The 23,864-nt window shown below is 41.9% G+C and overlaps 1 protein-coding gene across 2 annotated transcripts; it reads right to left on the minus strand.

The window, feature by feature from the left end:
• Positions 1-468: 468 nt before the first annotated feature.
• C16H5orf34 (chromosome 16 C5orf34 homolog) lies at positions 469-23,731 on the minus strand. 2 transcript variants are annotated; one of them, XM_052159762.1, is made up of 13 exons: positions 23,429-23,731; positions 20,601-20,831; positions 20,152-20,241; positions 16,717-17,369; positions 14,379-14,480; positions 12,636-12,759; positions 11,262-11,353; positions 10,113-10,182; positions 8,251-8,421; positions 6,945-7,039; positions 5,451-5,549; positions 2,243-2,283; positions 469-869 (listed from the first exon to the last, which is right to left on the minus strand). In XM_052159762.1, exons 2-13 carry the CDS (start codon positions 20,799-20,801, stop codon positions 673-675), a joined length of 1,935 nt encoding a protein of 644 aa, XP_052015722.1. In that variant the 5' UTR covers positions 20,802-20,831; positions 23,429-23,731; the 3' UTR covers positions 469-672. The 2 variants fall into 2 exon arrangements, with proteins under 2 accessions (XP_052015722.1, XP_052015721.1); XM_052159761.1 differs by having other exon boundaries at positions 23,389-23,731.
• Between the last annotated feature and the right edge of the window lie 133 nt (positions 23,732-23,864).

A 23,864-nucleotide genomic window follows, 5' to 3' on the forward strand; every position in this document is an offset into this window, starting at 1 on the left:
GAATATTAGAATAGACTGCCAGAGTTAATCTGACGCCAAGCAGAGCAATCCAATAAGCTGCTGAGAGGAAAACCAGACCGAGTCAGTCAGCTTGGAGAGCAGTTTGAGCCAGAGCGCTGAGTTGAACCAGCCAGCCAGAGTTCAGAGGGAGCTAGAAAGGGCGAGCTTACGCAGCGGCGAGCCTCACTCCCGTGTGAACAGTTACTTTTACAGCTCTCCCTGGAACTGACTGTTTCACTGACCTTCCCCACCGTCTGCACCCTTCCGTTACAGCGGTGAGACAAGAGCTGGGAAGAGAAGGAAGAAAGTCTGCTATGCTAGCTCTCCTGGAGAGATTAAACAGCAAATGGCCCAATGTATAATTCTGCACATTAATAAAGAAAATTGGAAATTAACGAACTGCACAAAATAAAAACAGCAAAAACATATAACTTTCTTCTTATACAGCTAATGTAAGAAATGAAATAGTTCAAAATTTCAAAACTGTTTTTTATTTTAAAAAATGTATACCCACACAAACACTAAAATTTACAAGATGAGAAAAATACAATCAAAGTGAAGTCGGTTCTGCATAATCATTCTGCAAAAGTAACATTTGCAATTTCTTGGGTTTATAGCAACTCCATACTAGTAATTTGAAACATCCTTCGGATTCTGTAATACTTCCATTTTTCACTTTCTAGAGAGTGACAGAAGATGGTCAATATCCTGAAGGATTTCAGAAGTTCTTTTCAATGCTACTGATACACTCTCTTCATTAGTTGCTTCTTGCAAGGTTTCTGAAGATCCTGATTTATAGTGATCAGAAGAACACTGTTCATTCTTCTTGCTAGAAGACAGGTTGAGGATACCACTGTTTTCCAGTAGCCCTGAATGACTTAGTTAAGGTGCTTTCCCCCATATTTTTCATTATATGATTTGATTTTCAGAAAGCTTGGCTTTGGGAGGAAAATATTTATTAGTTACAATGATTATCTATTGAATTCATGATAGCACTAGGACTTCAGAATTTATAGAATATACCCCTTATGGAGGAGGAAGCCAGTCATAGTGCAGGCAAAGTGAGAAATAGTGTGTGTCTAGATGATATTTTAGTAGGAAAGGAAAGAAATCTTCAGTAATATTTCTTTCTTTCTTTTTTTTTCTTTTTGGTTTTTTGAGACAGGGTTTCTCTGTATAGCCCTGGCTGTCCTGGAACTCACTCTGTAGACCAGGTTGGCCTCAAACTCAAAAATCCACCTGCCTCTGCCTCCCAAGTGCTGGGATTACAGACGTGCGCCACCATTACCCACCTTCAGTAATATTCCTTAACCTACATTTGTTAAGAAAATAAAAAGGGAAAGGGTAGGAAGATAGTTATAAATAATGAATATAATGCATTTTAAAATTGAAGACTAGGATAAAAGAAAATTTGACTTACAGAACTAATTTATTATTTGGGTAAAGTTATATAACTACTTTTTCCCAATTGAAACAGTTTTTCCTGGAGGGGAAGAGGGAGCTCACAAGACTTAGAAGTAGATAAAATGCACACTGCCTAGAAAGTATATGAATCTTACAGGGCCCAGGAAACTCCTAAAAGTTACAAAATTCACAAGGTCCCTTGCCAAGGTCATATAAGCACTAACGGGTGCTAGAAAGAGGTGACTTTGAGAAGGGAAGTACTCGTAAATTGTTCAGAGAACTCCTGAGATGCAGTTTTATGAGTTGTCAGACATCCTCAGCTTTTAGGGGATTGCTGCCTTTGAGTCATCATACTTTTGTAAAGATCCCCTCAACCATACTCCTCTAAGTAATCCTAGGAAACTCATTAGTTCACTATGCTGGACTTGGGCAGAATTGTCTCTTTAGTCTACTGTTGGTCCTATATGGGGCAAATAAATTTAGGATCGTATTTCCCCAGGAAAAGTCATACAAGAAAATAAAATGACAAAATAAATTCAGATGAAAGGGTTTATAATAAAGTTACAGATATATTTTTAACAGCTATAATTTAAATTATAATTATATGTAAGAGAAAATGTCTCCAAAAGAGACTTTAACCCTAGCTCACCATTCCTTACCCAATTCAAACATAAAAGTATAAATGTTACCATAACAAGAAAATATCTTAGCTATCATCTCACTTAACAAAACTCAGCAACAAGTATATATGGACACACAGGCACAAAGCACAGTCATCACTCAGCCCTGACTCAAACAGAGTATTTCTGAAGGATGACACATTGTCATAAAAGGATACAGTTAAATTTCTGTATTTTCTCAAGCTCAGAAGCGACAGACCTGTGGAGGGTAAAGGATGACATGGGGATAGGAGAAGTCAGCAATCATGAGGGCTGAGCCAAGTCTTCCCCAAGTCAGAACACTACACAAATACCACACTTGACTACCTCGGAAAGATTAATGAGGGCATTGTTTATAAACAACAACCCTTTATTAAGTTACTAAGAATTTGAATCAATAAGCTAATGAGTAAGGCAGAAAAAAAATACTGAGGGCTGGAGAGATGGCTCAGTGGTTAAGAGCACCGACTGCTCTTCCAAAGTTCCTGAGTTCAAACCCCAGCAACCACATGGTGGCTCACAGCCATCTATAATAGGATCTGATGCCCTTTTCTGAAATGTCTGAAGACAGCTACAGTGTACTTACATATAATAAAAAATAAATCTTTGGGCCAGAGAGAGCAGGGTCAGAGCAAGCAGAAGTCCTGAGTTCGATTCCCAGCAACCACATGATGGCTCCCAACAATCTGTACAGCTACAGTGGACTCATATATGTAAAATAAATAAATCTTAAAAAAATACTGAAATACAATTTAGAGAACTACTTTCTGTGTGATTTCTTTTCTTCCTTCAAAGCACCCTCAACTGGAACTCTTGGATAAGACAAAGGATGGGGGAGATGTCTGGGGAGCAAAGCTGTCCCTCATGACCTTCACCAGGTTTCTGTCAACAACTGCATTGCCACTTTTGTTTGAGACAGGGTCTTACTATGGCTGACCTGGAACTCATATAGACCAGGCTGGCCTCGAACTCACAGAGACCTGCCTGCCTCTGCCTTCCACCAAAGGCATGTGTCACTCTGCTGGGCTTCATTTCTTAACATGTTAACAGTTACCTCTTTCAGTTTTTATGTAACAAGATAGCATTATAAAAACACACTCATCCCAAGCGGAGGTTAGTGATCATTTTATAACCATGTGCAATTTCCCGTTCTTCCTTGCTGCTCTGAGCAAGTTCCCTGCTGTGAAACAGGCTACACTGAAGATGAAGGACGGCAAGCCTGAGCTGTAGGTGCTGGCACTCTAAAATCCCATCATCTACTGTTTCCATTTGATTTATTCCAGCAAGTATTCACTCAGGCGAAGGATACAAATCAGGTCTAATGTGTGCTTCTCTGTTTGTACACTGTCCTGCTACGTTACACTGGGACACCTTACAGCTCACCCTTCAAAAGCTCATGAATTAGGTTTGTGCTATAGCTCAGCAGTGCTCCTGGGGCTGCAAATCCCTGGTTAAGAACATACACAGGGGGCTGGAGAGATGGCTCATTGGGTAAGAGCACTGACTGTTCTTCCAAAAGGTCATGAGTTTAAATCCTAGCACCCACATGGTGGCTCGCAACCATCCGAAAAGAGAAAAAGACATCTGATGCTTTCTTCTGGTGTCTGAAGACAGTTACAGAGTACTCACATATAATAAATAAATAAACCTTAAAAAAAAAAAAAAAGAACACACACAGCTTTTGCAGAGGACCGAAGTTTCATTCCTAGCACACATGTTAGGAGCTCTCCCTCTCTGGAAGATCTCATGCCTCTGGCTTTCTCAGGCTGACCTGCACTTGTGCATATACACACATAGGCACACAAATAGATATATGTAATTAAAAATAAAAATAAATCTTAAAAAAAAAAGTTCTTCAGTCACTCTCGGTATCCTTTTCCAGTACTGAAATTTTTACTCAGTAATAATAGACCTTCCAATTATTTTTCCATTTATAAACTTGTGTTTTCTTCCCATGTAAACTTCATTTATTATAATATCAGTCTTAACCCATCAAAACTTATATCTTAGCAAATACTATCTGCTCTTGAAAAACTATCTTCTCACTGTCTCCAGAGGCCAAAAACTCTTTTTGTAAATTAAAATCTATTTTATGTGTGTCTGAGTTTTGCCTGCATATGATGTCTGTGCACCATGTGAGTGCCCGGTGCTTTTGGAGAATAGAAGAGGTCATTAGGTCCCCAGGAAATGGAGTTACGGAGTTGTGAACTGCCATGCGTGTGCTGGGAACGAAACTGTGTCGCTCAAGAACAGCCAGCACTCTCAACCATTGAGTTTTCTTCCAGGCCTGAGTGATGCTTCCTGTCTTTCCTCAAGTGACTCCCTAAGTTTGATGCCCCTCAAACATTCCTGTGGAGCTCAGGCCTAGTCTCCTGAGGGATTAAAATACTTGCTTTACTTTCTAATTTGCTAATTAATTTGGGACAAGAACTAAATACAACAGAAATTATTTGAAAGTCAATTTTTTTAAAAAAAATGTATGTTCCTTAATATTGTATTTTCTTTAATAATAACTAAAATTTCCACAAACATTTTAATTTACCATAGATAAAGAGCCACTCATTTTGATATGAAATTTTCAATGCAGAGTTTTCTGTAGATCAGATAAAATATTATTATTTTAGAAGCAAGTTATTTTCAAGCTTATATTACCACAAAACATTTTATGAGTTGAATATGTTTAAAACCAAAAGGTTTTTTTGGGTTACAAAAAGCTTCAGGGTTTCCCATTTGCTACTTAAAAAATACTGTTTTTACATTTATTCCTTGTGTGTATGTGTGTGTGTGTGTGTTGAGTGTGTGTATGAGTGTGAGTGTGCTCGCCTACATGCATGTGTAGTCAGAGGACAGCTTTGGCTTTTCACAGGGATCTGAGGATTGAACTTAGGTCATCAGCCTACGTAGCAAACCTTTACCTACTGAACCGTCTTACCAGCCTTGGGTCTTGGTCACTGTTTTACTGCGTAGAACAGGAGAGACACCATGGTAGAGACACCATGACCAAGGCAAATCTTAGGAAACAAAGCATTTAACTGGGGGCTTCCTTATAGTTCAGAGGCTTAGACCATTGTCATCAAGGCAGGGGACATGGCAGCACACAGGGACATGACACTGGAGCAGCAGCTGTCAGCTACAGCCTGATGCACAGACAGAGAAAAAAGCCGGGCCTGGGATGGGCTTTTGAAACCAGCGTCTACACCTCAATGACACACTTCCTCCAACAAGGCCACCCCTCTTAATCCTTCTGATCCTTTCAAATAGTGCTATTTCCTGGTAACTAAGCAATCAATAGATGAGCCTATGCGGGCCATTCTTAATTCAAACTGCCATATAACATTTATGTATTGGCTCTTATTCACAGGTTAAGTTTACAAGAAACATAAATACCAGTTTTCTTCTTTGAGAACAGGTGAGAGATGTGTGGGCATCTGTCTCGGACTAGTCTGCGTCAGTCTTCTGCACCATGATATTACTGATGTCACATATCTGAAAGGAACACATTATAAATATTTGATAGGAAAGCCCATTAATTTATACTTAATATGTACAATAATAAAAAATGAATCATCATAAAACAATACTCGGGTTCTAAGTTACTATGTAGTCAAAATGACCTTGAACTTCTGATCCTTATGACATGTGTTGGAATTACAGACTGTGTCACCACACCTGGCTTTAAGGTTTCTTTATTAATTTTTCTCCACCTTGTATTCTGGGGATGGAACCAGATCCTGGTCTATGCTGAGGAAATGCTTTACTACCTAGCTAAACTCCTAACCTAAATTTGTATATTCTCTACAAATACATAAGAAATGAAAAAGAAATCAGTAAGACAGTTTGGAAAAAAAAGATAAAGAAAAGTTTTAAATGAGGCAATAAAATTTTCTTAATTGTATTAACTAGACACAGATGAGGCAGCCTTTTTTATATTACTTATAAAGAATAAAATAATTTTACCTATATTTATAATATTATAAAGAAAACATCTAAATTAAAACACAAAAGAAATACTTGCACTTCATTTAAAACTCAAATGTAAACATCTTAACTTTTTCTTTTTAGTTTTTCAAAGTAAAGTGAAATTCCTTACATCTGATATGAAAATATATTTACATAATCTATGGAAGCATTTGCTACTAAAATTTAAACTTGGAAATACCCATTAGAACATATACATGTATGTATAAGTACACACACACACACACACACACACACACACACACACACACACGATGAAATGTAACTTAATGAAACAAGTTTAAGAACTGAATGATCTCAAGTGACAGGATAGGACAATAATCACTAAAACATTTGCTAGACGTGCTATCTTCTTGAGAGAAACTGTTTAAAATAGCAATTAAATGTTGGATCATCTGGACCAAGATAAGGTGATCCACCACAAAAATAAATTCAGGATGTTAGGCAGTCTGTGGGTGCTGACAGGTCAGGACTCCTACAGATAGAGCCACTGTGAGTAAACAGTGAGCTACATTACTGAAAGGTAAATCCCTAAAAACTCAGTTTAAGTATCATCTCATTTAGGAATAGCCATCAGCTAGTTTTTATCCATCACAGAAAACATACAACTTCATTTGTGGCCATTTGTAAACCACCTCTCTTTCAGTTTCGTTAAGCAGTTACAATAACTGATGAACACAACTGACCACATTCAACTCTCCACAGCCAGTCAGATGTTGGAAACATATCATTTTGAAACAATCACTTGCATGCAAAGAAATGTTTAAAGCTGACATGATTTATTTCATTAAATTTCAGTATACCTGAAAACTATGAAATCTAGAAAAACTAAAGCTACATATAAGATTTAAGCTTATTTACACCTACCAGTTAAAGCACTAAGATAAAATTGCTCTTCCATACCTTTCATACACTCCAGGGTGTTCAGTTCGGATTAACCGATCCTGTCCATCAGGGAAAGTCAATCTGCACCAACCGAAGCTGAGACCTTGATCTACCTTAAGAAGCAAAAAGAAGAGGCAACTTTCATCACCCTAAAAGTAAAAACTAAAACATTAGCAGCCCATTAAGAAATAAAGGAGAAGCCGGGTGGTGGTGGCGCACACCTTTAATCCCAGCACTTGGGAGGCAGAGGCAGGTGGATTTCTGAGTTCGAGGCCAGCCTGGTCTACAGAGTGAGCTCCAGGACAGCCAGAGCTACACAGAGAAACCCTGTCTCGAAAAACCAAAAAAAAAAAAAAAAAAAAAAAAAAAAAACCACAAGAAATAAAGGAGAAGATGAATCATTACAATTCTATGTTGAGAATTTACAGTCTGCACTTTAAATGGCTGCTGGCAAGTTTAAGTCATTATCCACGCAGACAGTTATCAGAAAATGAAACTGCTGATCTTTCTTGTTATAATGTACACACACACACACACACACACACACACACACACACAAACTATTTGTTATACTTTTCTAATGTTTGCTAGGAAATTCACTCAGTTTCATAGAGCCTCTTGACAAGATTTTAGATTTAAAAAGTGTGGTCCCTAGCACTCAAATGGTAGCTCACAATTGCCTGTGATCCAATTCTAGGGATCTGGGTCCCCTCTTTTGATCCCAAAAGTTCCTCCACGCACACTGCACATAAACTCACACAGGTACACATACACAAAAAAAGCCTAAAAATATGATAATTTGAGATACTGTAGTACTGTTTTCTGTTCTGTTTCCTGCAGATAAGTAACCAATCAGGATAGATTTAGACTATAATTGACACACCATAGCTAAGAATAATGTATTATATTTGAAAAAAATCTAGACTATAGGCTCTTGAATGTTTTTGTAGCAAAGAAATAATATTTGAGGTGATAATGTTTACCCTGATATTAATAATATATAATGTATGCAACTATCTAATATCAAAATGGTATCTCACAGGTGACAATTACAAACAGTGTATAATAAATTTTACTGAGTATAACAAATGGATTTCAGTCTTAGGCAACAGTTCTCTACCTTTGGGTTGTGACCCCACAGGGGTTACCTATCAAATATCCTGCATATCAGGTATTTACATTATAATTCATATTAGAGCAAAGTTACAGTTATGAAGTAGCAACAAAAATAACATCATGGTTAATGTTAGGGGTCCGTACAGCATGAGGAATTGCATTAAAGGGCCGCAGAGTTAGGAGGCTTGGGGATCTCAGTTAGACTCACGTGTCTCTTTTCAGCAGAGGAGCTGAGATCCCAATTCAGCGTCAGTGTGACGCCATCCAGGAAGACAGCATGGACTTTGTCATCAGAGTAGGCCAGGAATCTCCCCAGGCTTGGGATGAGTGACTCCTTCAGAAGCACGGGCAGGATACTGCTAACATTTACTCCCAGTGCCTAAAACCAAGTAAACAGAGAGAGCGTAAGACAGAGCTTTCCATGAAAAGGATTTCAGTAATTATTAATGAACTCTGAAGCAAATCCAGAGTCTTATTCAGGAACTGAGCACTACAGAACTCCTAACCATAGTTTATCTTTTTAAGAACTGCACAGCCAAAACTGTCTACCTAATAAGATTACACCCTTAGCTCTGTAAGCTACCATTCTGCTATGAACTTTACACAGGCAAAGATTATGAATTATAACAGCATATCGGTCTATATCAAATGAGTATGGGTTTAGAAATCAGTGTCTGAGAATCATTTCCTCTAAGGCAGGATTAATGATTTTATTTTTGCATTTATAAAAATATAAATGTAAAACACAGAAACAATCAGCCGAGCATGGCGGCACGCATCTATAATCCTAGCACTTGGCAGGCTAAGGCAGGGAGACCTCAAACTGGAAGCCAGCCTGGGCTACGTAGTGAGCTCAAGGCCAGCCAGGGCTACATATCAATATTCTGCATCAAAAAGCCAAAGAGGGGAGGAGTGGGGCGAGCTCGCCCAGCTCTGTGATAAGAGCATGTGACTGCAGTTCTCAGCCAGGTCCAAATCCCTGCACGGTGGGGGTGAGAGCTTATGTAGATAAAGAAAGAATTTAGGACACCAGGGCACAGCCCAGGGACAACACCTAAGTGACAGAGCATCTGCCATACTCACAATGCCTGGGATTTTGAAAAAGGATGCAGTAGAAGCCGGTTTCCCAATCTATCTATGAGGTAGGTGTTCTTTCTTTCCTGTCTACTTCCCTCCCTCCCTCTTTCTCTCTGGCTCGCTCCCTCCCTCCCTCCTTCCTTCCTAAGTTTTCCGAGTCAGGGTTTACGCTGGCTTGTTTTATGTTAACAAGCTAGAATGATCAGAGAAGGGCACCTCCATTGAGAAAAGGCCTTTATAAGATGTGCTTTTGCGGGGCGGTGGTGGTGCACGCCTGTAATCCCAGCACTTTGGAGGCAGAGGCAGGCAGATTTCTGAGTTCGAGGCCAGCCTGGTCTACAGAGTGAGTTCCAGGACAGCCAGGGCTACAAAGAGAAACCCTGTCTCGAAAAAAATAAAAAAATAAGATGTGCTTTTTCTTAATTAGGGATAGATGTGGGAAGGGAGGGCCCAGCCCACTGTGGGTGAGGCTACCGCTGGGCAGGCAGTCCTGGGTTCTGTAAGAAAGCAGGCTGGGCAAACCAAACCATGATGAGCAACTCTGTAAGCGGGGGCCCTTCCACGGCCTCTGCTTCTGCTCCTGTGTCCAGGGTCCCGCCCTGCATGAGCTCCCGCACTCACTGCCTTTGAAGACGGACTATGATGTGGAACTGCGAACGAAATAAACCCTTTCCTCCCAGGTTGTTTTTGGTTATTGTGTTTCATCAAAGCAATAGAAACCCTAAGTCAGGATTCCTCTGTGTAGCCCTGGCTGTCCTGGAACTCATTTGTAGAAGAGGCTAGCTTCAGACTCAAGAGATCTGTCTTCTTCTGCCTCCCAAGTGCAGGGTCTAAAGGTATGCACCACCACACTTGCCTCAAGGCAGGCATTTGCTTGAATAAACAAATATACAAATGTACATTTCTCATTTACATGACTTACATGAAAGCAGTTTGAATGTGCAAGTATTAATCCAAACAAGAAGACAACTAACAATCCTGCTTTTCACATACCATTTTCCAGCAGCATACACGGTAGTTGTGGCTTAGTGAAAGCCTTATCTTGGCGCAATGTTGAAGGATTCTGTGAACATCAAAAATATTCCCTAAATGTTTGTAAAGAAGGACATTTTCCAGTATTTCCAAACACCGGGCTCTGTGGTGCAATGTTTTAGCAAGATCCTGAATGCCACGTTACAGTTTAGATGACTACAGCAACTCACTTTCCCAGAAAGGGCTAAGTTCCCGGATGGGAACTCACCACCACTGCCTTCCGGCCTCAACTTAGCCAGCTAAGGCTAAGCCTCAGCCTTTTAGCAATGAAGGAACTCCTTAGATAATTTTTTTAAATTGTTTACGTTAATTAGTTGTGAATGTGCACTGCCATGTGTAAGTGCGCAGGCACATGTGCCTTGGCATGTGTGTAAGGTCAGAGGACGCTCTGTGGAGTCGGTTCTCTCTCTCCACCTTTCTGTGGCTTTAGCAGGCCAAACTCAGGCTATTCGGCCTGCAAGGCAAGTGCCTTGCTCAGCTGGGCCTTCTTGCTTCTCAGGCGTTCTAAAGAGGTGACAGAGCTACATGCTACAGGCTTAGTGTAGCCCAAAGGTGGCAAAAAAAAAAAGCAGTCAGCTCTGTGTAGGAAATGAGACAGTAATTTCTGAGCCTGGTAACTGATTTGGAAATTGTTTCTAGAAAACTTTATAAATACAAATTATTTAATTCATTACTGTGCTTTCTTATCAAAAGAATTTAAGAAGAGGTGAAATAAGGAACCAGCCCAGTCCTTATCTTTAGTGCACTCTCATAAAATTTCATTACTTTGAAAGTGAGAAAATGGAACACTTCAAATGTGTCCTCAAATCTTGCCCTTGACTGTAGGCCATGAAGGATACTCTTCTTATCCCGAAAACAGCATTTTAGTCCTTTTCAGGGTCTGCCCACTTCCTAGATGTAGTGTCTCCATATTTAAATTTCAAAACTAGAAATACTCTTGTAATGACACAGATCATTTTTTCTATTATGAGACCAGAAAACATGGCAGATCTGTAGCAAAGACAAACCTATCCACTGTACCACGGAGCCTTAATCTTATCCTTAACCAGGGGAAAGACATCAGGGTGTTCAGATGTATGATTTTTTGGTCAGATGAATGCCATAACTCACCTGGCTGCCTGTTTAATCAGAGAACGTACAGAGAAAAGATTTCCTGGTCTGTCTGGAGGAAGGTTATTTATGGAATAAGTTTTCTCTTCTCTCTGAAAGTTTTAAGACAAGGAAACACACAAAATTTCAATAAATCTGACCCTTATTACTTAACTATCTTTTCATTGAGGTATGTATACATGCACCCGTGGCTGTTTGTATTAATTAGGGTCCCCCAGACAATTACCTTATAATTTACATAAATGTTATAATTATGTTCAACATGTATCTGAGAGAAAAGATCCTTTTTAAAAAAAAAAAGATTTATTTGTTATATATAAGGACACTGTAGCTGTCTTCAGACACCCAAGAAGAGAGCATCAGATCCCATTACAGATTGTTGTGAGCCACCATGTGGCTGCTAGGGTTTGAACTCGGGACCTTCAGAAGAGCAGTCAATGCTCTTAACCACTGAGCTATCTCTCCAGCCCTGAAAAGATCCTTTTTAATTGGACAAAAAGCAGAAAATGTGGCTGCTTGTTATTATGTTAATTTGGGTCCCCAAAACTGTTTACATGAGAATCTGACACTGAGGGACCCTGTCCCCAGTTGGTTCTGATTGGAAAATAAAGTTGGCTAGGCAGCGCAGACAGAGACATGACTTTTAGGATGCCAGGTGAGGGATGATTCTCCTGTCTGCCTCCTATCTCCCAGCAAGGACTGTGGTCCCTAAACTGCTGCAAAAGCTGAGGCTGGCCCTTTCGTCTCGCCCTAGCCTACAGCTGTGGTGAGATGCCAGGCAGGAACTGTCAAAAATGGCAGCTCCTGTCAAAATGGCAGCACAAGCTCATCTCCTCAGCTTGCAGCCTCCACTCTGTGGTGGTGTACCTCGTTTCCTGCCTCAGCAGGAGTTGTCCCTTACAAGCTGTCCAAGATGCTGACCCCTTTTTTGCCTCAGCCCATTGCCATCGGGGGAACACCACTGCAGGAGCTGGCCCACAGGAGCTCGTCCAAAGTGACAGCACCGCGCCCCCGCCCCCATCTTCCCAGCTCCCAGCAGCCCCACAGAGATGGTGCCTCAGTAAAACCAGGCTGCAATCAGGAAGGACTTCCCATCCTAATCCATGGGCCAGGTGCAGGGAAAAGGGGTTGAAAGAAAAACACCAATCCCTGAGCAGAAAACCCCACCGATCCCTGAGCTCTGCAAGCTCAGGATCTGAAATCCCCTAAGAGCTCCATCCCCTAAGAAATCCTATATAAGCACCGTCCTTCGTCCGAGTCCCTGCTGCCCACTCCTGGAGCAGAGGGAAGTAATGTTAGATAGACAGCAACTTCCCATACTATGACTTTAAGAAGAGCTTTATATCAAGGATCTTGAGTTTTCAGTTAGCTTACCTTTTCTGACTCCTCTTGACTTGAGCAATATGTAAAATAGTTACCAAAATGAGCCCCTTCGGATTTGAAAACCGATCCATCTCCAGGAAAAATCTCTATTGAGTTTACATTTTTATGGGTAAGCCTAAGGAAGAGAAATAATCGATTTGCTTTCTAATTAAGACTAATGCATGCATTAAAGCAATCATTAAGACAATAAAACCCCAAACAAACAAGAAATCAAAACCAGAGACATGGGTAATTCTGAATCAAAGAAAAATAGAACAAATGAAGTGCCTTATGCGTTTATATCAACAACTTAGCTCAGAGCTTCTAGAATTCATAATCCTGTATCATAACCCCAATGCCAACCAGGGCAACTGGTACATAAAGAGTTGCCAAAGCCATGCTGATACACAGAAGTTAAAGACTACGATGTCTAGGTTCTGAAAATAGGATGATTCTTCAGTAACTATAACTGGTGTAATCAGTACCTGATGGATGAGATTAACTATCCATGTAAGACATGACCAATTACACATGTGACAGCCAGGTTTACTCAAAGCATTCCATATACAATTACTGAGAATTATTTTTATTGAAAATTACTTTCATTGGATGGTGGGGCCATCGAGATAACTCAGCAGGTAGAAGCACTTGCTGCCAAGCCTGATGACCTGGTTCAATTCCTGGGACCCACATGGTGGAAGGAGAGGTTGTCCCCTGACCTCCACATGCAGGCCATAGCACATGCCTGCTGCCAGCCCCAGTAAAATCGAAAGCAATTTTTAAAAATTCACCGTCAGAGAGCATAGGTCATCATACAAGACAGGAAAGCCTCTGGCAACTCAACCCCATCAGCTAGGCTTTTTAGCATTAGTCATGGAAGTAAGACTGCGTCTGGCTGACACTGTGTCTGGACACTAGACAGTAACTCTGTTCTAGGGAAGGGAGGAGTCGGTGGAATACAGGCCCAGAGCAGCCAGGAAAGCAATGGCTTTCTTTGACTGAATCTCCCTCAAGCTGATTCCATGCTCCCTGGGTAACACAACTAGACCTTCTCAGGTCTGGGGGATACCCAAGCCTCTGGTATACTCCATTCAGTAGCAAGTCTGGATCTCAGTGACTTTGTAGCTGCCATGTAGTCTTGTAAACTTGGCTAACATGAGCCACAAGACCTCCATGCACACTAATAAAATTAGTTTTGTGGCCTATAAAGTAAAGACAAAACAGAGCAGTCCAGTTGACCTAGCAAAACCGTCCGTTTATAAGAATCGGTTTGCAGGCTAGAGAGATGGCTTAGCGGTTAAGAGCATTGACTGCTCTTCTGAAGGTCCTGAGTTCAAGTCCCAGCAACCACATGGTGGCTCACAACCATCTGTACAGCTACAGTGTACTCATATACATAAAATGAATAAATAAATCTTTCTAAAAAAGAGTGTTACTCTTATAAAAAAAAAAAAAAGAATCGGTTTGCAAGTCTCATTCCCACTGTGAGTTAAGATACAAATCGGGTAGAGAGATGGCTCACAGGTTAAGAGCACTGACTGCTCTTCCAAAGGTCCTGAGTCCAATTCCCAGCAACTAGATGGTGGCTCACAACCATCTGTAATGGGATCCGATGCCTTCTTCTGGTGTGTCTGTGTGTCTGAAGACAGCGACAGTGTACTCGTATACATAAAATAAATTAATCTTAACACTAAAAAAAAAAAAAAAAGAAAGAAAAGAAACAAGGCTCCCGGTGTGACCCTGAAGGAGCCTTACCTATATGTAACGCCCTTGCTCCACACCACCTTCACAGGCTCAGGATAGGAGTATTCTTCTGCGTCAGACTGCCTCTGTAAGAGTGAGTCACAGAAGTTCCACCTGTGAAAAGTAAACTATGAGAACGAACTCTGCTTGTTCAAAATAACTGCCACCAGAAGTCAACAAAACAGTGGTGCCACAGTGCCACGCCCTGCCTCACTGGACAGATCAAACACACACGATGCGATGCATACTAGACACTTCAGAGCAAGCGCTACTTGGCCACGTATCTTTACAGTCGTTCTCAGAAGCCTCATTAATAAAATCTCTGCACGCTATAAAGTTAAAGTTTCCTAATCTTTAAAACTGAACCCGAATTCAAACAAATTCTCACTGAGATGTCTACGGTAGGCCAGGCATCATGGTCTACACACTAAGACGTTAATTTCCTACAAAGCGGGCATGTTTTCTGTCCCCACTGGAGACTTCCATGTGACAGTGTAGTAAAACAGTAATCACCTCTAAAGAGAGGGAGCCAATGAGTGCCGGGGGCATGAATAGGACCTAAGGTATCAACAGTCCATGAGACAGGCGCCCCAAGGAATAAGGCTTAAGCTGAGACAAGGGAAGGAGAAGTGTGTGTGTGTGTGTGTGTGTGTGTGTGTGTGTGCGCGTACACGCACGCGCAGGCCAGGGGCAGCAGGGGAGAACCTGAGTGAGCACAAGTTTAGCAAGCACAGGGAAGCCCCAGACAGGAAACATGGCAGAGGTGAGAACTTCAGAGGACCAGATCTTGAAAAACCTGATGAGCAGTGTTAAGGAAAATGGATTTCAACCTGAATCCAGGCAAAGAAACATTTAACTTAGGAGCATAAAACCTCTTCTGTCACATATTTCTAATCCTGGAACTTCCAATTTTAACTAGATATTTAAGGCAAGATCAAAAACTATTCCAATATTTTAAGTGTACACAAAGACCACCATGGATCAAATTTCAATTCTACAAATGCTAGCGATGTAAGTTGCTTGAGGATTTTTTATCATTTCTGGATTTCAAGTTCCTTCTACAAAAGATCATAGTAAGCCGGGCGGTGGTGGTACACTCCTGTAATCCCAGCACTCTGGGAGGCAGAGGCAGGCGGATTTCTGAGTTTAAGGCCAGCCTGGTCTACAGAGTGAGTTCCAGGACAGCCAGGGCTACATAGAGAAACCCTGTCTCGGAAAACCAAATCCAAAAAAACAAAAACAAAAAAAACAAAAACAAAAAAGATCACAGTAGTTCTTGCAACAGGGTTACTACACCCAATACAAAAGCACAGAGTTCTTCATCATTTCTGGACCTCAAGGTCCTCTACAAAAGATCAGGGTAAGCTGGGCGGTGGTGGTGCACGCCTGTAATCCCAGCACTCTGGGAGACAGAGGCAGGCAGATTTCTGAGTTTGAGGCCAGCTTGGTCTACAGAGTTAGTTCCAGGACAGCCAGGGCTATACAGAGAAACCCTGTCTCCAAAAAACCAATTAAAAAAAAAAATCAAGGTAATTCTTGTAAGGATTACTACACCCAACACACAAGCACGTCAGTGTCTCACAGGAAGTACTTTGTAAATGTTACTTTACAAAAAAGTTACTGTATCATTTATACAAAGTTCGTGTGGCAAATTTTTAACTCTTATTCATCTTTGAATGAAATTAAGTTTCTGACTAGCCATAAAGGTTTCCATATACTGAACCCTTTTGAAAAAGGACAGACTTTTAGGCAGTTAACTAAAACATGAGTAGCCTAGGGCTGATTATCAAATGAAGAAGCCACAATCGAAACTCTGCAGGCCCATGCTCTGGCAGTGGGGTCATGTGCTCCCACAACCAGACTCCCCTGCTGGCTTTCTCCCAAAGAGCTCTGCACAGGCTCCTGCTCTTCCATACTTTAACGAGCCCTTTGGAGACAGTGGCCGTCATGAGCTACTCTACACTAAGGAGTGAGTCAGTTTTCATTTGCTCCGTACTGCACCTAATGAAGTTATCTAGTGTAGAGTTAACCTTTCCCAGACACTTAGTGTATGGACAGAGTAGGAAATGCCAACATCCTTGCTCGGGAAATGATTTACTATCCTTTAAAATTAAAGATTTCAGCTAAGTAAATGAGCTTAAGAAAAGGAGCCGATGTGGCCGGTGCGGTGGCTCAGGCCTTTAATCCCAGCACTCTTGGGTGGTGGGGGCAGGAGGGTCTCTATGAATAGAGGTCAAGGTTACATAGTGAGACCTTGTCTCAGAAAACCAAAACCAAAACCAAGTGACACTTAGGGTAAGGACAAGTTCTCCCAAACCTCGCTCTCTGCAACAGACCATTCTTGCTTTACCTGTGCATGTGTGGAGCAGGGCAGCTGAGTGACAAGGCCCTGGGAAGGACAGAAGCCTCTGTTCCTCTATCTTCAGGATTGTCAGAAGTCACAAGGCTACTCGCAGGGAAATCTGCATCAGTTTTAGATGCAACATGAACTTTGTTATAAAAACGAAGTGCTAAAGACAGAGGGTATTTCCACTCCTCCGGACAGGAGGAAACAGGCCACGCCTGCTTTACCCATGCGTATACACATCTGTGCTTTGTGCCTGGGGAAGGCAGCTCCCTCTTCCCCTCAGTTTCATTCACACAACAGATGTTCGCTGAAGTGTTTTTAGATTTAGATTTCAAGATCTGGTAATGAGGTTCATTTTCTTTATTCCTTAATCTTTGTCCTGATAAATTTCCACATCTGCAGACTTTTCGGGTCTTCTCAGCTAGTTTATCTTTGGGGACCTGATTCTTTGTTTCATGTAGTATTCCAGATGAATCTGGCTTCTGGCTCACTTTACACAAAAAATGTACTGTAAATTCATGCTGAGATCTGGGCAGGCAAAGGTATGCGTGTCCATCCAGGGATGTTATCTTCACCGTGCCACTGTCTGTGTACGTGGTGCAGTCATCTCTGTCAAGGCTGGGCCATTGTACTTCTGAGAAATCAATGAAGATATGCTGAATTGAGAGGAAAAAAGAAACCATGGTATTTTCTGTTACTGTTCAATTTTCCATACTTTTGCTATTTTAAGTATTATGTAAGAGAGTAAGGGTTTTCATACTTGTGTTTTTATTACCTAGAAAATGAATACTGGAGTTTTATATATGGTTTTATAGACAATACTAGATGCTAATAGTATTTCTCTAAGAAACACACACACACACACACACAAACACACACACACACAATTCACATGAGAAGAAAAGAAGGTAGATGTTACCTGATTAGCACTAGACTTACTTTGATTTAAAATGTCCAATGAATTAGGGAGGGATGGGTTTATATCACTCATCCCAAACCCTAATCTGAAACAGAGCAGCCTAAGGAGACGGAGGAGAGCCTGGGCTGGGCTGGGCTATATAAAAGCAATTGGAGCTCACATGCTATAGAAATAGTGTCAAGTCGATTAGACAACAATGCAGAGAGCACCAAAATAAATGCAGCATCTTTAAAGTGTCACAAGAGATCGGACGAAGGTGACAATTGGTCTTTAGGGTGGCACTGGGATTACCAGATGAACTGAAAAGTCACATAAAGCACCTGCCCTAGAAGGCAACCAGCATACTGAGACCTAAAATACATTCCGTGTGGCTTTAAAAGTCATTTCCAACAATTCAAACACTCAAAAGTAAGCTGACCTTAAACAGCACACTCAAAACAGTTAACTGTATCTGCTTTTTCATAAGAAATCAACAGTACTGAATACAACAGTATTGTGATTGTTGTATAGAGTTCAATACTTCATCCTCCATCTTTATTAAACCTTAACTTTACTAAAGCTGTTGTCAAGTAAGTCTCTTTACGGAGTCACCCCTGTCAGAATACTCATCTTAGGGGCAGTGACCGACGGTTAGCCTGCGTAAGGAGAGTCAGAGAAGCTCTTAAGCCACAGTCCAAGGGCCACACTGCAGCAAATGACACCACTTCAATGAATGAAGTTCTTCAAAAGACACTGGGAAAAAGCCCTGTGGAGTCAGTGCTGGCTCAGAACATCTGCCTGCTAAGGCGTGGATAGGAGGTGTTCTCCACAAAGGGGTAGGCGCTAAGGGTGCGGTCTCCAGCTGGTGGCGCTGCTGAGAGGGAACTGGATCATGAAGACAGCAATGTCCACAAAGGATTACTCCTTTGTTCCTGAGTTCTCAGAGGAATGGGCTGTGCTGGGTCTGCCTGGAGGAAGCGGCCTCTGAGGGAGAGCCATCAAAGGGTCTGGCGTCTCCCTTGCCCGTCTCTCTCTCCCTCCACTTCCTGGCTGCTGCGCTTGCTTCCCCCTACATCGCCCCACCCCCATAATGTCCTGCTTCAGGATCAGCCATTGGTGAGCGGGCCGAAGGACAAACGACCTCTGCAACAGTAAGGAAAGCTTCCCTCCTCAAGGCTGTGCATCTCGGGCAGTCTGTCACCATAATATATAAGCAGATACAAAACTATTAAAACAGCCACAACGCAATATGAAATCACCCAGTATGGGGGGCCAGAGAGCGCTGGAGAGCAGTGGAGGGTAATTACCAGGCACCTGGGCGGAGGGTGTTGCCCAGTGGTGATGTCATGGGTGAGGTCCTGGGTTCACGCCCTTGTGCCAAATGTCAAGTGGACTAGCCTCAAGCCCTAACTTTGTCACTTCCGAAAAACTTCACAGATAAATCAGGTAAACTGGTTTTCTCCGTATAGCCCTGGCTGTCCTGGAACTCACTCTGTAGACCAGGCTGGCCTCGAACTCAGAAATCCATCTGCCTCTGCCTCCCAAGTGCTGGGATTACAGGCCTGTGCCACCACCGCCCAGCTCAGGTAAACTCTCTGAAACACAGTTTGTCTACACAAGGGACGGTAATTTGGGAACTGTTACCCATGCCACACTGGTACCACTGAAGTTTTGGTTTGTTGGAAAGAGGATCAATTTAACATTGCCCATGTTAGTCTCGAGTTTAGGAGTTCAGGTAATACTCTTACCTTGCCCTTTAAATATTTTCAACATCGGTACTAGTTCCTAGTCCATAGTCTTAATAAACTAAATTTACCATTATTCCCCAAAATAAATTATAAACAAGAGTAATAAGCATTTTATACATAATTACGTATTGGGCTGCCTAGGCTTTGTCGGGAATTGAGTCCTCGTAAAGACGGAACGTCAACTGAGGAAAGATCTCCATGATGGGCTGTGGACATGTCTGTGGGGCATTCTCTTGGGTGGCTGCTGCTTCGTGCAGGGAAGCACATCATACTATAGTGGATACCATCCCTGGGCAGGTGGGCCTGGATTGCACACAAAAGGTCGTAGCTAAGCGAGCCCAACAAAGCGTTCCCGTAAACAGTGCTCCTCACGGTGTCTGCTTTAGTCCCAACCGTGCTTCCCTCAATAATGGACTGAAATCTACTAGCTGAAGTAAGTCCTTTCCTCCCCAAGTTGCTCTTGGCCCATCTTTTACCACAGCAGCAGAAGAAGGAAACTAGGCTCACATCTTATTATATATACATTAGCAGGCACACAGTTTACTAAAAATTGTATGATGCTTAATATTGAGACACGTGAGAATAAAAAGCCACAAATCTGAAATGCTATAATCCTTGACTGTAAATGTTGAGGAGCTGAAATCACGTACGTAGCATCTCGCTCCTTAGCCTGCTGAGCGCAGAGGCCTGTACATCCTACAGCGTGTGCTTATTTCTAAGTGCTAGTTAATCTGTTTAGTTAACCTGTACTCAATTACTACTCTTCAAAATGTGGATTTAGACAAAAGTCACCTTTTTTCTTTCAGAAGGTATGATGCTTTCAGATAAAAACGGGCACGCAGCTGAAGAGTTTCGAAAGTCTAGGGCTCGCTGTAGTTGCTCCTATTAAAAAGAAAAGCAGAATGTTTGAAAATCAGTTTAGAATGACAAGTCCAGCACCCTAGCTCCCTTCTCATCCTAGCAGCTTCAGTCACTGGTCGGGATTAAAAGGAGCACTTTTAGCCAGGCAGTGGTGGTGCGTGCCTTTAATCTCAGCACTTGGGAGGCAGAGGCAGGCGGATCTCTGTGAGTTCGAGGCCAGCCTGGTCTACAAAGTGAGTTCTAGAACAACCACGGGTACACAGAGAAACTGTGTCTCTAAATAAATGAGCAAACAAATAAAGATAGATAGATAGATAGATAGATAGATAGATAGATAGATAGATAGACAGACAAGAGTGTACTTTTGTGCTATTACTTACTCGGTAGTTGCTAATAACAAAGTGTGTCCGTTGACGAATTCTCTCTGGTTGTTCTAAAGGATGTGTTGAGGGAGGAGGTGCCTTTTCAAAGAGAAATTCAGAGCCGCAAGGAGAGAGCTGCAGTGTGGACCCATCAGCGTAGTTCACTTGGACAGAATCATCTTCATAGAGTACCATTCGCACCTCCGCTGCCGTTCCCATGCCTGGGTATGCCACCCGTCACAGCGCGGACTGTAAGAAATGGGGACACAGTGGCACAGGCAGTTTTCTTAAGGCCCAGATGTTCCGTCATAGACACACGTCTTTCCTAAGAACACAGGGCAACACACCCGCCGCTGTGTATCCTCTTACCTCTGGGATCTAAAATAAACTTCCTTAACAGAGTAACTAACCCCTAGCACTTTACTCAAACACAGTCAAAGCATAACCTGGAAGGAGCAGACAGCTCACAAAATTACAAACGTTTTGTGGTTTACTGTTCCTCAAGTTTAATTTGTGTCTGATATGCTCAGTACCTCATTTCAGATAAACCAATTAAACTTGGTTAAAAAAAAAAAAAGAGCAATTTGGGCAGGCATGATGGTTCAGCACATGAAGATGCGGCTATGCAGGCCCAATGAACTGAACTGTATCCCTGGAATTCACCGTGGAAAAGAGAGAACAAAGCTGTAGCAAGAATATGCATGCCTGCACTCATACATCATACATACATACAATAAAAATCAATTAAAATTAAATAAATAAAAACATAGCAAATCAGTTTTGCTATGTTTTCCATACCTGTCTTTTGCAAAACACATGTAAAAGACAGGTATGGAAAGCATAGTAAAACCAGTTGTTTTGGTGGTAAGACACTGAATTGGAGAAGTGAGAATAAATTGAAAAGACTGGATTAACTACCTCCTTAATGACAGACCGGGAAGCAAGGCATTCTGCCATTTGTATTTTTTCATGGACTTTCCCCTTAAGCTTTAGAGTTTCAAATACTCCACTATTTGCTAGGCAGACGCCTAGGGATATCTGCTCATCTGTACAATGAGTGGGTTACAGACTGCCCTAGGTCTAAGTGAGAAAATCCCCATGGCAGTGCCTAGCACTATGAAAGCTGCCTTGTACGTTCCTAGTAAATCTGGTGAGATGTTCATTCTTTTCTAACACAAGCCCTGTCTCCTTCTGTATTAGCCTCTCCTCTGGGACAGTCTCACTTGTCCACAGCAACAACACGGTTCAGAGACAATACTTCTGAGTTCACGTCAATTTCCTATCAGTACAGTACAGTAAGCCCCTCTTACTACCCTGCTAGCACCTCTTACTAATCTTTATCCTATCACGACCTGGCTTTCTCCTCTGCCTTTCCACCGGCATTAATCGATTCACATGGCCACCAATGTCTTTGTGCACTAAATGTCTTCAGACCTCATCCTCCTAGACCTACTCAGTCTGTGACAAAGTTGTAGATTGCCCCCTCTCCAGAACTCTTCCCTCCATCCTCCTCCAACCCTGCTTTGGGGTAGAATGGGTTTCTTCTCTCCTGCCACCTCTGTCATTAACTTTAATCATTCTTATTCATTAATTAAATCAAGGATTCTTCAAGACCTTACCAAATAAGGACGGTTACTTTCATCCTCACCTTTTTAAAAACTATGCAAATAAGGTACGCACAATTCAGGCTATGGCAACAGCACAGCATTCTACATCTCTGTTTTATAGAGAAACGGAGTCTGATTAAACTACAACGAAAGCACTCCCACCACAAGCAGACTTCATTCTTTAGCTGGAATCTATCAATCCTAGCCATTTACACACAGAAAGAGCTCGATAGTCCCACACCACAGCCTGCAGAGGCCACACAGGCTAGCCCTCCACTCTCTCCAAATGTCATTTACTAATTCCCTTGTTCACATCACGTTCATCATACTGGCTTTGTAAAAAGTGTTCTTGAAAGAGGGTGTTTTCCATCTCAGAATCTTCGCACAGTCCTGTCTAACTTGTTGTTTCCTTGGCTTATCAAACCACAAACCCTGTCAAAACTCACATCGCAACACAAATACTGCTTGCACAAAGGCACAACTTTATCACGTAAGTTAAACAACTCCATAATTCTTATCCTGGCATATCTTTTGTCCTCATAGACTTTATCAGTATCAATATCTCCCACCAGGATAGAAAACTCAGACAAAATGGAGCTCTCCTAAATATATCATTGGTACCTAAAATAGTATTAGGGGAAGAAAACTGTCAGGCAAATAAATATACTTTCATCAAATATGGAAAGAATAAATGTTTAAATGTTTTCTCTTGGGTTTGCAATATGCATTAATGATACCTCTGTCTTCCTGATGCTTTCTCTCTTCCTGTAACTAGATTTCTACTGCTTTTTAAAAATCTCGTTTGAATTTGGCTCTTTACCTCCTTTTGCTGGAAGCTGATCTCTTATTTCCTAAAACTAATCTTTCTCTCATTTCTTCTCTTCAGTGCATCTCTATATTGCTGTCACAGATAACTTCCCACAAGTAAGACGACACTAACTGCTTTAAGTCACTTGTTTACGTCCTTGCAATGCCAATAAGCAAATACCATGATAACAGATGGAAAGATTTTATGAGCAAATTGGTGCTTTGTATTGTTCTATTCATGCTTGCACTCTCACAACTCAACACACTAGGTGTGTGGGATTAGGAACCGATAAGCTGCATGGTGAAGGCGCGTTTTTTCAAAACAAACCCGGGGAAAGAGAAAGGGGCGGTGAAATACCCTCAGCAAGACCACCGCCAAACTTGACACTCACCACCGGCAGTTGTGGGCTGCGAAGTTGTTTTCAACCTCACCTCGAAAGGAGGGCAACCTCGGCCTCTGACCGACCTCTATTTTGCTCAAGTGGCACGAACTGTACTGTTTGCGACGGCTTCTCCACGGTTCCTTCTGTAATATATTAACTACCGAGAGATATTTCTTGATGAAGAAAAATAATCACATCTACGGAAAAACATGGACACAAGAAGTGTTTCGATTGAAACATCAGTTCAGTCCTCTGGGGCAGCATCGGCGACCGGAGGACCAAAACGAAAACAAATACACAAAGCCAGGCAGCAGTTTGAACCTCCCGCACGGAGAGGAAGGGGCCGTCTCTGGAAAAGTGGGGCCGGAAGTCCCGCCTCTGCAAAGAGCCGTACCGGAAAAAGACCGGTTTTCCGGGCGGCTTCTGGTCTCCACCTATTGGGTGGTTAGTCTTCGTGCGGAAGCGCTGAGATTCAGTGGGAATTA

This window comes from Apodemus sylvaticus, chromosome 16 (assembly GCF_947179515.1).
Source record: "Apodemus sylvaticus chromosome 16, mApoSyl1.1, whole genome shotgun sequence".
In the NCBI taxonomy this organism is placed as follows: Eukaryota; Metazoa; Chordata; class Mammalia; order Rodentia; family Muridae; genus Apodemus; species Apodemus sylvaticus.